The 16,128-nt window shown below is 37.9% G+C and overlaps 1 protein-coding gene across 3 annotated transcripts in view; it reads right to left on the minus strand.

Annotated features, from left to right (window-relative positions):
* The window catches only part of HTT (huntingtin), a 228,883-nt gene that overhangs the window by 176,305 nt on the left and 36,450 nt on the right, over positions 1 to 16,128 (minus strand). For all 3 annotated transcript variants that reach the window (XM_069070716.1, XM_069070714.1, XM_069070719.1), the window contains exons 7-9: positions 10,104 to 10,245; positions 8,192 to 8,370; positions 2,662 to 2,863 (exon numbers count right to left, since the gene is read on the minus strand). In XM_069070716.1, the coding sequence (XP_068926817.1) occupies positions 2,662 to 2,863; positions 8,192 to 8,370; positions 10,104 to 10,245 (523 nt within the window). The remainder of the gene's footprint in view (positions 1 to 2,661; positions 2,864 to 8,191; positions 8,371 to 10,103; positions 10,246 to 16,128) is intronic.

A 16,128-nucleotide genomic window follows, 5' to 3' on the forward strand; every position in this document is an offset into this window, starting at 1 on the left:
AAAATATCATAAACATTAGGATATTTGCTTGATCTCCAGTGGCTAAGTAGGTAAATATAATATGACTAATTAACTGGAGAATAAATCCTCTTTGGTTAAAAAAAAAACACAAATGCTAACAATCTTCCAAATTAATTGGTCATGAAGACAAACATTCCATACACAAAAACATATTTCAATATACAGGACTATACATAGTAAGCAGTATATAAATATAAGTTTCTATTATTATTATTATTATTATATGGTTCATCATTTTAATGCTGAATTAACAATGATATTTACATTCCAATTAAGCAATTATTAGAATTCCAGCTGATTTTCTTCTAATTTGCCTAAACATGTTAAGAAAACAAAAAATGAGTAAAAATTAACAAAGTTTGGCTACTGTTGAGGCTGATGGGATAAGGGTTTGATGGAAATATTTATGTGGACTGCCAGGATCCAAGAGTAAGACTCCTAATAAAGAGAGGCATTTCCAGATTAGAGATGGTTTTTATAGGGTTATATATCCCAAAGGCAGAACTATCACCCTGGAACATAACTAGACAGCAGTGACCTAGCACCAAAGTTACTCAGAGGCTAAAATCAAGGTGAACAAAGAAACAATACAGGATAGGAACTTCAGGTAAAGTAGGAAAAAAGTAGGGCAGGTAGGTGGCACAGTGAATAGAGCAACAGCCCTGGAGTCAGGAAGACCTGAGTTTAAATTTGGCCTCACTTACTAGCTGTGTGACCTTGGGCAAATCACTTAACCCTAATTACCCTGTCTTCCAACCCCCAAAAAATAAAAATAAGGGTAGGAAAAAAGTGGTCAGGAAAGCATTTCTGAGGTTGTTTGATAAGAGATAAAGGAAACACTTCAAGCAAAATACATGTTCCTTAAGGTCAGAAACCAATTTTTTGTAGTTGCATCCCCAGTTTTAGCATAGTGCTTTGCTCATAATAAGGTACATAAAATTATTGTTGAACTCCATTGAATTACTGAGTGGATAGGACAGAAAGTTTTATATTATCTTAAGATTTAAAGCCAGCAGGAAGTTATCTAGTCTAACTCAATTTTATAGATGAAATTGAAGCCCAAAGAGAAGTGACTTCCAAAGTCAAGAAGGAAACAGTAGACCCAGGATTTAAGTAGAGACATTCAACTACAGAGACAGTGCTTATTTGTTTTTCCAACTATTTAACATCTGAACAGTCCTAGATTCCCATAACTCAAGGTGACCCTCCTTGGCTCCTTCCCTCTCCCCCATTAAGCCACAAAATGTCTCACCCATACTACATAAAATTCTTTATTAAGTCACAGAATCCAGAAATTCCACCAATCAAAATTAAAAGCATCCTTAGGAATGCAAATGCCCTGGAAAAAGTAAAGACTATTAATTATTAACATCCTAGAATAAATTCATTTGGTCAGATTGCTTTTCCCCCAACATCAAGTTGAGATCAACTTTACTGAGAATATGTAATACTTTATTTTGGGAGAAGAACAAAGTAATTTCAGAATTCAGGCAACCTTAAAAGTTGGGAAGTAAGGTGATAAAGAAACAGAGATGATATTAAGACACAAAAAGGAAAACAGAAGAGTCACAAAGGAAAACTGAAATGCTGGCCAACACTGAGCCTGCCTCCAGCTCAGAGAGATTAAATAAAAAGCAGTAAGTTACTCACTTTGTAAAATAGGGTCCCAAAATAAATACAATTTAAAACCCAAAGAATCAAACTTACAAAAGGAATATAAATCTGCTATTTTGTTCTGGGTCATAAACATCTTGTTTACTAAAGAGCCTGGCTTTTCATGAATGGCCATAGGGTTAGTAGCAACTACATAAATCTCCATAGATCAAAAGAAATGTCGTTTCTAATATGAAACATTCTAATAGCACTATGAGTAAGACACACAAGTGTCAGCAATACCTGAATAAGTATTGAGTTGAGAGTTAAGAGCTGATAGGTAACTGAAAGTCCTCAAGAAATTTTTTATCTTGAATACATTTATGAATATAGAAAATATAAAGTAAATACAAGGTAATTTTGAAAGGAAGGCAGTAGTAGCTAAAGGGAAATGAAGAAAGGTCTCATATAAGAAGTAACATTTGAGCGCAGCTGTTATGGAAATTAGGGATTCTAAGAAACAGACATGAAGAGTAAGTATATTCTATCATTGAGAAAGCTCAAAAGCATAAGATCTGAGATAAATGTATTTAAGGAATAGCAAGGTTAGTTGGGCTACACACTAGAGCATATAAAAAGAAATAAAATATAATAAGCCTGGAAAGGTAAGCTGGAGCTAGCACCTACTGGTAATAGGGAGCCAATGGATTTTATAGAGCAGAAGAGTAACAAGGTTACACAGTTTTGTTAAGTTGGAATTTTCACAAAGGCAGAAACTATAAATAGCAGTGAAACTACAGGCTTTTGGAATTATTCTTTATATGTCTATCAAGTAATTAAGATGGTGTTAACATGTTAACAAGCAGAGTGGCATGGGAATTTTACTGTGATTTCAATGATTACTAAATTATATAAGTATGCTGAATTATGTTATTTCAAGTTAAAAGGAATCTTAAAATGAGAAGTACATCTGATACCTGTTAAGAAATACTGGAAAGTACATCATGCAGATATTAACTGAAAATCTTAACATTCCAAATAACTTACCTATAAGTTCCACAATGCTCCCACTCCGACTTCTGCTAAACTCCTCTTTGGTCACAGTAACCTGCCCAATACCACCTGCAGTGGTCAGGGCTTGAAGAAGCTCAGCTGGAGGTGTTTTGAAAAGTTGTTGTAATAGTTCTAATGCTCCAGTCACAACATTGTGGTCTTGGTGCTGGGTGTAATGCAAAGTCAATTCATATACCTAAGAACCAAAAAAGCCACAGTGGAATATTCATTCATTTACTGGTGGGAAGAGGCCAGAAAGAAGAAGGTTAGTTTTATGTTCATGAATTTCAGTTAACCAAATTGTAAGAGCTAAGAGGAACACGGATAATCAAAAACCCTTAACTCAAAGTGATTTCTTGTTATATGAATTAAAATTAAGATTTTGTTCAGATAATACAGTAAACTGTATCATCTAGTTCACTACTACTAGTATAAAACCTAAATAAAATTATTGTGAAGAAAAATATGCATCTCAAAAAAATTAAGCTCTTTGTTCCCATGGAATAACTAATATCCTGTAGTACAGAAAAAGGGAATTAAAGACTTAGAAAGAACCTTTAAAAGTCATATAGTTCAATCTAAGCCCAAAGAAATCACAGAATCACAGCATTTCATAGTTGGAAGGGACCCCAGCAATCAATCAGTTCAAATCACACTTGTAAAAAAATTTTCGTTACAACACATTCAAAAGGAAGTCATCGAAGCTTAGCTTGAAAGAAAGGGGTATCTCACTTCCTTCAAAGGCAGCCCACTACATCTATGGAAGTATCTAATATTTAGGAACAGCTTCCTTATATTGGGCCTGTATTAACTCATTTACATTACTACCCACAGCTCCTAGTTCTGCCCAGTAGAAACAAACAAAATTTGTCTAAAGCCTCTTCTACAAGGTCAGCCTCTCAAATTCAAATGCTTGAGGACAACAACTTCTTTCCTAGAGAATCTGTTCTCCAAGATAAACATTCCCAGGTCCTTATCCCCTTTTCTATCCCACCTCAGGTCTAGCCCCTAGATATCCTAAAACCCAAGGAGGAGTGAGAAACCAGGTCACTCTTATCTATTTCCTTTTCCTAGGCTACTAACAAACAGGGCTTGGATAAGACAAGTCAACACTTTTCCTTCCAAAGAAATGCAGAAGCACCAAACCTTACCATTTCTCCTAAAACTTCCTCCTAAACTGCTCTCTTAGGACTTCTGGGCCTTTCCATCCACCCTACTGCAGTTTTCTTACCACCTCTGAGTCTTTCCATTTGGCCTGACTGTTTTATGGGCTGTCTCCCCTGAATTAGAGTGTGAGAGCCTGGACAGTAGACTGTCTTACTTTTTCTATTTGTAACCTCAGCAGTCAGTACAATGCTTGGCACACAGTCATCATCTAATATTTTGACATCCATTCATTCTGATGTTATGAGCAAAAGGCCTTTCATCACCCTGGTTCTCTTCCTTTGGTTGCTATCTTATCAATTTCCTTCATAAAATGTAATTCCCAGAACTGAACATAAATTTCCAATATAGCATGAAAAAAAAAAACCAGTATAGCAGAACTATCACTTCTTTAGCGAAACCTAAGATTACATTAGCTTTCTTAGCTACCATAGCATACTGTTCACTCATATTTAGATTACCATAGTCTAAAACCTACGTATATTTTAAAGACAAATCACTATCTAAACAGACAGGCTTCGGCTTTTGCTTGTTAGTTGCCTTTACATCTATCCCTCTTAAATGTAAGATTTGATTTAGCCCAATGTTCCAGCCTGTCAAGAGCTTAAGTCTTGACTATCATTCAGTGTGTCAATTCAATTTCAAATCATTTGTAAATTTGTTAAGCATGCAATGTGCCTTTTATCCAAGTCACTGATAATGATAAAAAGCAAAAAGGCACAATGGAAAGACAGCTAGTTGAAAAGAAAAGAAGACCTGGGTGTAAGTCCCATCTCTGACCCATCCTGGCTGCATGGGCAAGTGTAGCACCAATGCAATATTTACAGCGTCCACAATCATGATAAGACCATGACTATAAGGAAGTATTGCGTGACGTTCGATCACAAAATATACCAAACTCTCCAGACAGAGGTGCAACCAGTAAGCCAATTCCATCATAGTACCAAAGATATTCAGAAGCCATAATAACACTGAGAGCCACAGTATCCTTCAGCCTTCCCACAAATCAATACAAGATCAATATTTACTCACAAACCTCTCTATCTCCTCACCTGAGCTCCTCTCTCCCCCACTGTCTGGCTACCTCTGACCAGCTTCCTGTGGGCCCTGCTTCCCTTCAGCAAACTCCTCCCACCACAGGCTCCATGTAACTACATTCAGCCTATTAGGGGGCAGAGTTTATCTTCACAGCAGGGAAGTTTCCTGTGGGCTCTGCTGCACCCTTCTGCATATTCCCTCCATCACAGGCTCCATGTGATTATATTCAGCCTATTAGAGATCAGAGTTTACTTTCAAAGCAGGGAAGGTCTTCAACTCCCCCCTACGTCTATTAAGGGGCAGGGAAGATCTTCAAATTCCAATTCCCAGCAAGTCACTTAACCTCTCCATGTGCCGGAAAATTCTCTAAGACTATAAGTTACAGAGAAAGTTTGACCTTTATTAGTACCAGGAGTTTCCTCACCAAAGAGTTGGCTACACCAATGAAATCAGAGGTCTAGTCCCTGAACTTATCCCTACTGATAATAGTGCTAAATAGCACAAAACCAAGCATGGATTTCTTGAGTACCCCAATGGACATCTTCCTTCCAGTTGACATAGATACATCAATAACTATATTTTGGATGCAGTCATTAATATAGTTCCAATAGCATCAAGGAATACTTGTAGGAAACCATGGAGATTAAAGTACACAGAAGCCAAAAACCTATTTTTACAATAACAATGGCATTTTGAAAAGAGCAATTTGAAAAAACTTAAGAAATTTGGTCAATGAAATGACTAACAACAACACCACTAACATGGAACCCACAATGAAATATAATACCCACCTCATGACAAAGAGGTCTCAGAATAAAAAGTGAGAATTTTCATACATAGCCAAGATGTGGATTTATTTTGATAGACTATGCATACATATGTGGGGGAAAAACAGGAAACACAATTATTCTTTGACATCTTGATGGATTATCAATGTAGTAACCCACCAACCATCTGGTAGCTTAATATTAGAAAGTTCCCAAACACTATGCAAGAATATGGGATGGATAGTCTTCTTCAGGGCGACTGGGGTTTAGTGACTTGCCCAAGGTCACAAAGCTAGTAAGTGTTATGTGTCTTTTTCAACTCAGATCCTCCTGACTCTAAGACCTGTGCTCTATTCACTCGGACACCTAGCTGCCCCAAGGGGTGGACAGTCTTATTCACTATTGTACAACTACTTGCTGTCTTTGGATAAGGGAACATTGCAATGTTGTCTAAAAGAACTGCTTTCACAATTATAAAAGTATCTGGTCTCTTCTCACCTTCTGCCTGTGGACAGCGGGGTGTGTTCTCTTAATCTTATCATAAATCCTGCCACTCACCTGATAAATACTCCCCTTTTCTCTGGTGGATCATCCACCTCTTTCTCTATCACACTCCCTTGCTATGAAATGCTTTACTATCGAGAAAAGATTCTTTAAATAAACTCTTTAACTTCAGTTTGGCTTCCTATCTTTGACCCACAGTCATGGGACCCTTTGCTAACACATATGCCGCTTCCTAGAAGTACAGAAAGTTTCCCAACTCATGCTGGTAACAAGGGTTTTCTTTTTTCCAAAATGTGGGTGGAAGGAGGAAGTATTTTAGAGTAGGTGAAAGGAGGACTAGCAACAGCATTATCCAGAAAAGAAGGGAAAAAAAAGATAGGCATTGAAGCATTTCAAAAATTCAGGCAAGGAAGAAAGTTCAGAAGGAATCACAGACAGTAAAGAAAGGTTTGAAAGTAACATCATATTTATTAAATGCTTAAAAAGAAAGCAAGCCGTATAGAAAACATTGTTTCATAAACAATCATCAGCTACCCTTTGTAAATGGAAATGTTGGTTTTATCTAATGTTTGCTTAGTTCAGAATATAAAAAAAATTTAAACATTTTCAAATCCATCTAAATGTACTACTGTCTACTATATATTTCTGCATCTTTCCCCAAAAATAGCATGGAAGACTTTCTCACATTCTTTATTAAAATCTAAGTAAACTATATAACTATAGAGTACCTTGATCTACCGGTTCAATAGCCTTGTCAAAGAAGGAAATGTAGCCATATTTCATAAACTGTAAAAAAAAAAAAACCTTTCTTTGGTAGTAACTGGGCCTAATTATATCTCTCTTACCCTTCCACACTCAGTTTCAAATCCAATGATTTGACAGATCTTGTAGTGAGGCAGGGCACTCTGAATTATAACCCCTTCTGGTAAACTGGGTGTTTCCATCACTTATTTTTGATGGAGTCATGCCATCCATCTATGATCAATACTTGTTTCCCAGATAAAGTTGGGGAAGGGGCAGGATAGAGGGAGAAAGAGATAGAGAGACATAGACAGATAGATTAACAGATAAGGCATTTATTAAGCACTTTCTATGGACCAATAAACTGTGCTAACTTTATCAGGTGAGGGGAAAAATAGAGCTTTAATAAAAGAGAACTTGAAAAAAAAAAACCAAGATTTAGAAACTTTGAAGTGCTAATATAGGAATTAAGAAAAACAAAAAGGCAAACCAGGAACAATGAAAAGGATAAGCTGTTCACCTTGAAATAGGTAGTGTGGGGGAGAGAGAGATCCCTCTGAACTCTATCATCCTCAGGGGTCATTGAGAAAGTCTAATTAGACAGATGACCTGAGGATGATCTTAAAAGAAGAATGGGAAAGGGGGAAGAGAAAGAAAGGTTAGGGAAATTATCTCATATTATCAGGGTATACCAGTAGACATCTATACAAACAAGGAGGAGGGGATGGGGGGAGCAACTGACACTTGAACCTTATTTTCATCTGAACTTATCAAAGAGCAAAAGAATACATGAAATACACACACACACACAGGTTGGTACAAAAATACATTTTACTCAACAGGGAAATAGAAGGAAAAGGGGAGAAAGGGAAGGGGTGGGGGAGGAATTAGAGGGAGGATAGATTGAGGAAGGGATTAGTCCTAAAACAAACAAATTCTAACTAAGAATATACAAAAGTATTTCTAGCTCTTTTTGAGATGGCAAAGAAATGCCCGGATCAAATCCTGGGCTCAGACACTCAGCACCACACCCAGAAATAACTGGCCGTGTAACCTTGAGCAAGTTACTTAACCCCAATTGCTTAAAAAAAAATTTAAAAAAAAGAAGTGATGAGGGAGATGGTTTCTGAGAAACCTGGGAAGACTTGTATGAACTTACACAGAGTGAAGTATATAGTTGATCCTTAATAAATACTTCTTGACTGACTGATCCTTAATCTTAGTCACATAACTCAAGGTTTTCGTTACTTAGAGAATCAAACAGATAATACTTTGAATTTTTGTAGTTATTGCAGAATGAAAATGTTTACCTGGATGAGCTGGTCTGTAGAAGGTGAGACTTCAGCTTCTTTTCGTGTGACACCAAAGCTCCCTTTCAAACTCATGTCCTTGACTTGTTGTTGGAGCAAGGGGATTAAATACCTCAATGTGAGCAATACTCCAAGAATAAAAAGAGTAGAATGCTCCTCCTCAACAGGAACTAGTAAGCCTACAAAACAGTAAACAAAGTCATTAGCATCTGATTGATAGCTTAACCACCAAACAGTTCTATGTCTCTTTCAAAAAGAGAGTGACTTACAAATAAAAAAGTATTCCATTTAAAGGAGGGCATTAATGAATAAAAATAGCATCCCTATTATTGTGAAGAGCAGAGATGTCAAACTCAAATAAAAATGGATATTAAGGCCTTATATAAACTTAGAAAAACATAAACTGACAATATCTATGTTGTGTTCTGTTCTTATTTATTTTGCTACATATTTCCCAATTACATTTAATCTGGTTAGGACTCAGGAATTTTATAGGCCCCCTACTAACAAGTTGATATCTCTGCTGAAGATCACAACATCATGTGTATGTGACCTATTGCTAGACTCAAAGTAAAACTTATTCACAGTATGAGTCTAGACTTTAAACAGGCTTTATCATATCTGTAACCTGAAAAAGAGTTTTTCATCGTATATATTCCATTCTCCACCTAATATGCCCTTCCCCACCAACTCTGCCTCTCCAATTACTACCTATTCTTCAAACATCATTTCACTTTAACAAAGGTTTTCCAATTCCTCCAGCTGAAAGTGATCTCTCCATCCCCAGAACTCCATGAGAATTCTGTACCTTTTTTATATCCTTTCAGTCTTGCTTGTAATACAGCTTTGTGTGTATATATCTTATGTCTCCAACTAAATCTTAATCTCCATAAGGCTGAGGACTATGCCTTATTCTTCTTTGAATACTCCACTAAGCATAGTATATGGTCTTGAACAAGAAACATTTTTAATTAAAGAATTAAAATTCCCAGTTGCCCATTTGGGGTTTTATTTGAGATTATATTTATTATATTTGACTACACAAATTCAATTCAACAACCATTTTAAAAATAGTTATGTGCTAGGCACTGGGTGACAAAGATGAAAATAAGACAGAGTCCCTGCCCAAAAGAAGGTCACCCTCTACAAAGCAAGAGATAACACAAACACAGAGACGTAGAAAACAAAAAGTGCAAAAGAGTCATCTAGACAAAACCCACCAGAAAAACGGAAGGAGAGAGAAATTATTTTCAGCTGAGGACATTCGGAAAACCTGGGACAAAGAAACTTTTCACAGGGGGGGTGACACATGAGTTGAGTCTTGAAAGAAAGGAAATATAGAGAAATATAAGGAAAAATAAGGAAAAAAAATAAAGAAAAAAGGCAGTGTCTCTTAGCCAAAACCAACAACCTTCAAGGGATGCTGAAGAGAGCTAGAAGCATCATTAAACCCTTGTAAACTTTACAATGCAGCATCCATAATGATAGCAACAATGCCTGGGATTTCAACAGTAGAGGGAACCCCAATATGACAAAGCCCCCCATACCAAGGAAGATCAGATCATTCTCTTCTACTTCTAGCTTTAAAGAGTGGCCTGGGATAAGGAGAAATTAAATGATTTTCCTAGTCACACAGCCATAATGTGTCAGAGCCAGGACTTGAACCCAAGACTTCCTAGATCCAAAGCCAGGTCTCTATTTCTACATGAGAATGCCTCTCCAAGTTTAAAAGTAACCAGTCAGAAAATGACAAGTGCTATAATCTACAAAGTTTTCATAAAATCTAGTTTAAGAGCATGAATTTCATTAGTTTTTTCCTCCTACCTTTTCATTAGGTTTTTAGGGTTTTTTTCCATTCCCTCCATGTAAAAACTACAGAACCTGTGCCTTAAAAACTTTATTTTCCCCTTACCTAAAAGCACATTAAGTAGCCAAGTATAAAAATACTGTGTCCTCCTTGAGTGCTGGCAGATGCTCACTGCTGACCCAGCCGCTGTTCGCCGTATTGTAGGAGAACTTGACTTGAGATTAGCTATGAAAGCTTTTAATAAAACCTATGGTAACAAAATTACAAGAAAGTCAGATCAAGACAAAGGAATATTTTTTATGTATTTACAATTTTCCTGAAACTTGATGAAACTACTTCATCTTTTCTTGAATTTATAATGTCAATATAATTACCACACTATTAAATTAATGAAAAAAATATATATATATCAACACCTGTTTTTCTTATATCTTTATTAACTGTTAAAGCTGAAAAATACCATAAGAGTTATCTGGTCCAACCCCCTTCATTTTACAGATGACAAAAGAGGAGGGAAGGGGAAGGAAGGGGATATGTCAAGGCAAATTAATGACAAAGAAGAACAGAAAATAATGATTTACTCAGAATTTAGGCCCATGAAAATTCACACAAAAATATTACTTTCATAAACACCTACTACTGCAGTTGAAATGTAAACAAATAATCATAATTTTATACCATGATAAAGAGATAAATACACTTGAAAAATGAGTGAAAACAGAATCCACCTATAAAAATAGTCACCAACTAAGTTGGTATCCTTAATGGAAAATGCTGAAGTCAAGCAATTTTTAAAGGACATCGGGAAGGAAATAAATATCTATTAAACACCACTACGTGCCAGACACTGTGCTAAGTGCTTTCTTAATATTATTTCATCTGGTTCTCTTAGCAATCCTGGGAAATAGGTATTATTATGAACTCCATTTTACAGTGGAGGAAACTGAGGCAGGTAGCAATTATGTGAATTGCTCAAGGTCACACAGTTGGTAAATGTCTAAGACCATATTTGAACTCAGGTCTTCATCACTCCAGGCAAAGTGTTCTATCCACTGCAACATCTAACTGTCTCTAAGTATATTCACTCAAATCTCTGCTAAATGCCTCCTCATGACAGAGTTGACCCTGGGGTTTTTTGTTGTTGTTTTTTATTCTAGGGGACCACAAGCTCTCGCAGGCCCTACTAAACTGGAAAGGTTCAAGAGATAAAATGAATGTCTATCAACTGAGGGCCAGACAAAATACCTACAGAGAGGTTTATCCACAGAGAAGATGATCAACTGACAACCACGTGGAGACTTTTTTGGCCATAGCAACTCAGGAAACCATCTATGTTAGAGCTGCAGTCAGTCAAGTAACATGAAGTCTGCACTAGGTGCCAGACGTTGTGCTACATGTTGGAAATACAGAGAGAAGCACAAGGTCGTCCTTGCTCTCGGGGAGCTCACAGTCTAACAGGGAAAAACTATAAACAACCATGCACAACCGTACAAACGAAGAGGCACACAGGAGAAGGTGGAGGTGCTCTCAGAAGGAAGCGGGATCGATTTTAGCTGAGACTTGGAGGAAGACAAGAAATCTGGAGGTGAGATGAGGAAGGAGAGAGTTTCAGGCACAAGGGACAGTCAGAAGCAAGATCATATGATCTGAGACAGGAAAAGGAACAGCAAGGGGGCCAGTGTCACTGGATCTGAGAGTACAGGGTAGGGAGTAAGGCATAAAAAAATTAGTGGCAAAAAAGAGACCTGATTATAAAGCCAAACCAAACAAAGAATTTTATATTTGATCCTGCAGGTAACAGGAAGCCATTGGAGCTGAGTGTATAGGGAACTGATATGGTCAGATTTGTACTTTAGGAAGATCATCTTGACAGATAAATGGAGGATGAACTAGGGTAGGGAGAGGCTTTAATGCAGCAGTCCAGGCCTGAGCTGAGGAGGGCCTGCACAGGGATGGTAAAGTGTCAGCAGGCATAGAGGAGCATACAGAAGAGGTGTTAATGAAGGAAGAAATGACAGGCACTTGCAACTGAATGGATGTGGGGCAGGAGGAGGAGAGTGAGAGGAAGTAAAGAGTTAATAGTGACATGTAAGTTGAGAGTCTGGGGGTCCAGGAGGGTGGTGTTGCCTTCAACAATAATAGAAAAGTTAGAAGGAGGAGAGAGTTTGTCAGGAAAGGTAATGGGCTCAGTTTTGGACACGATGAGTTTGTTATTTATGAGGCATTCAATTCGGATGTCCAACAGGCAGTTACCAATAGGCAATTCGAGACTAGAGGTCAGGAGAAAGGTTCGGGCTGGATAAAAAAAATCTGAGAATTGGGGCGGCTAGGTGGCGCGGTGAATAGAGCACTGACCCTGCAGTCAGGAGGACCTGAGTTCAAATCCAGCCTCAGACACTTAGCATAAAAAAAAAAAACTAGCTGTAACACTGGGCAAGTCACTTAAACCCAACTGCCCTACCTTCCCCGCTCCAAAAAGCGCAAAAAAAAAAAATCTGAGAATCATTTGTATAAAAACAGTTGAATCCATGGGAACTGATAAGATCACCAAGTGTAATAGTGCTGACAGAAAAGAGACTTCAGAACAGAGCCCAAGGGGACATCAAATTTGACCTGGATGCAGATCCAACAAAAAAGACTGAGAAGGTTCAATCAGACAGGCAGGAGAAGAACCAGGAGATAAGTGTCACAGAAACCTAGAGAGAAGGCAGTATAAAGGAGAAGACAGTGACCAACAGAGTCAAAGGCTCCACAGAAAGGTGCCAAGAAGGATGAGGATTGAGAAAGAGACATTGGATTTAGCAGTTAAGAGGTCATTAGTAACTCTGGAACAAGGAGTTTTTGTCCAACAATGAAGCTGGGAGCCAGAAGGCAGAGAGTTAAGAAGAGACTGGGAGGACAGAAGGCACCTCTTGTATGCAGCCTTCTCAAGAAGTTTAGCCACAAAAGGCAGGGGTGTTGTGAAATAAAAGTTATCAGGAAAGGAAAGATCAAGTAAAGGTTTTTTGAGGATGGGAGACATGAGCATGTTTGTAGGCAGAAGGGAAGCTGTCAGTAGACAGGGAGAAATTAAAGATAAGTAGGAAAGTGGGGATGACAAAAGGAGTGTAATCTGATGGAGAAGACAGGATGGAATGAACTAACTCGTACGTGTAGAGGGTAAAGGGAAGGGCTACCTCTATATATGACATAGGGCTGAAAGAGAAGAAAATGGCAGAAAGCAACCAGAGACTAAAATCATGGATTCCTTGAGTACTTATTTAAGTTTTATCAGGAAAAAATGCTTAAGAGGCAAATGAAAAAAGTCAACAGACAGGGATTCTCTCCAAAGTTATCAATAATTAATTGCCAAATCTGACGGACTTAACTCAATTCTTAATTCTTTTCAACCTATTTTGCTTCACTTGACACCAACGATCACCTACTGCTCTAACATGCTCTCTCCTCTCTCACATTTCTTGCCACTATTTTCCCCTGATTTGCATCTTACCTATCTGAATGGTCTTTCTTAAGCTTCCTTTTCTGGCTCATCATCTACGCATCATGCTCATCTGTGGGTATTCCCCAAAGTTCTGACCCTCTTCTTCTATAACTCCCTTTGGTGAAAACCTCATCAGCCTATGGGTTTAACTACTATCTCAATGCAGATGACTAACAGCTTGAGGTTCAGTCAAACATGAATAATTACTATTGAACATTTCAAACTGGATGTCTCTGTGGAAACATTAAAAATGCCCTTTTTAGTTTCTCTAGAAATATTAGGAAACCTTGGTGGCTAGGTGGCGCAGTGAATAGAGCACTGGCCCTGGAGTCAGGAGGACCTGAGTTCAAATCCGAACTCAGACACTTAACACAAAAACTAGCCGTGTGGCCTTGGGCAAGTCACTTAACCCCAACTGCCCTCCAAAAAGAAAAAATATATATATATTAGGAAATGGTATTTCTCTGGTCTAAAATATCCTTTCCAGACTTCCAGGTTTGAAGGTAGGTTAGGACAAAAGGCCTCTTCTTAAGGAGACATGTTAGGGAAAAACCAAAACTTTAAGCAAAAAATACCTCTTGTCTTGTTTAGATCATTTCATTTCAAACCCCTGAAGTGACTAGGCTATTGATCTACCAAGGAGCAGTCTCCTCTTCCCCAATCCCTGAAGCCAAGGTTCTATGATCCATCCTTCTGCACTGGGAAAGGATTAAGACACCAAGCTCAGGGAGCAAGTCACCGTGTTCCAGGAAAACATTTGAATGACTTGAATGTAATTTAGGTCAAGGAAGAAACAGGGTAGTTATTGTTTTGAATTGTTACAGTTTGAAGGAACTGTATTTTAAGATATTATGATCTTTACCTTGTTTAAGATTTCTCTATTACCTCAAATCACTTGAGGTTAAGCCATCTATGAGAAAAAGCAGAGGTTAAGGAGGACATGGAGGGGAGGGGGTACCAGTATGTACTTCTCTCTCTCCAAACTAGAAACAACTAGAATACAGAACAATGATAAATTAAATAAAATTGTTTCTGGCTGACTTGTGCCTAAAACACAGAGTACATTATTAATAATTTTTTCTTCATACTGGAGATATCTGAAACTCAACAGGTCTCAACACAAACACATATATGTGTGTATGTTCACATACACCTCTATACACATATAGGTAGGAATATTTCTTATGTATATACTTATGTACTTGTTATCTCCTCCGTTAGAATATAAGCTCTTTACCTCCTTACCAATAAGGATTGTTACATTCTTTATATTTTATATCCATAGTATCTGGCACATAGTAGGCATTTAATAAATGCTATTAATTGGCTATTATTAACTGGCTATTTCATCCACATACAGTCTGTGTACCAACTGGACATTCTGCTTAATGGCTATCCACCATGCCTGAAACGGCCTCCGTCCTCGTCTCCAACTGCTAGAATCCCTTTTTTCCCTTCCAATTAAGTTCAAGGGTCACCTTCTACATGAAGCTCTCCCTAATCTCCCCAACTTGTGCTGCATCTACCCTCAAAGCTGCCTTTCATTTACTGTATATATATTTTGCACATATTCTTTATATGTAGATGTTGTTTCCTCCAGTAGCATAAAATCTCCTTAACACCAGGGACTGTTTCATTCACGTCTTTAGATACCTACTAATATATGTTGTTTTTGTTGTTGTTCAGTTTTCAGCATGTCTGACTCTGTGACCCCCTGAGCCATGGAGTTTTCTTAGCAAAGATCCTGGAGGAATTCTGTCATTTCCTTCTCCAGTTCATTTTACAGATGAGGAAACTAAGGGAAACAAGGTTAAATGACTTGCCCAGGGTCACAGAGCTAGTGAATATCTGAGGTCTGATTTGAACTAAGAAAGAAGAGTCTTCCTGACTACAGGTCTTCCACTCTATCCAGTGAGCTGCCTAGCTGCCTCCAGGGATAACTAAATTATTAGAAAATTCTCCAAACCTTTTTCAAGAAACAGATTTGAGGGGGCAGCTAGGTGGCTCAGTGAATACAGTACCAGCCCTGCATTCAGGAGGACCTGAGTTCAAATCTGGCCTCAGACACTCGACACAGTTACCAGCTGTGTGACTGTGGGCAAGTCACTTAACCCCAATTGCCTTGTCCCCTCAAAAAAACAAAAATAAACAAAAAAAACAGATTTGAACCAATCAATTTTAAAGAATAGTCCTCCATGACTGAGCCAAAATTTATTTCCAGAGAACCCTCCAAACGAAGGACCATCCTGTAGAGCTCTCCAAGAACAGAAATAAGCATTTAATAAATGTTTGTTGACTAACTGACAAGACAGCACATTGCCTCAGGACTTCCCTACCCCACATAACTGAGGTTCTAGAATCCTACACTCTCTGCATTGGAAGGACCCTCCAAGGCCATCCATCCAATCCATAGCGGGGCAGGAATCTCACTACAATGATCCAACAAACAATCATCCAGAGCCCACTCAAAGACTTCAAGGCATGGGGAACTCATTACCACCCAACAGACTATTCAACATTTATACAACACTTACGAGCCAAACTCTGCTTTTTTTTTTTAACTTTTAACTAGTACTCCAAATTCTGCTCAATGCTCTCTAGAGTCAAGTTAAAAAAAAAAAAAATGATCCTTTTTCTAAACAACTATCA

Source organism: Petaurus breviceps, unplaced genomic scaffold (assembly GCF_028583685.1).
Source record: "Petaurus breviceps papuanus isolate PSGF00001 unplaced genomic scaffold, PetGlider_PUasm1.0 140, whole genome shotgun sequence".
NCBI lineage: Eukaryota > Metazoa > Chordata > Mammalia > Diprotodontia > Petauridae > Petaurus > Petaurus breviceps.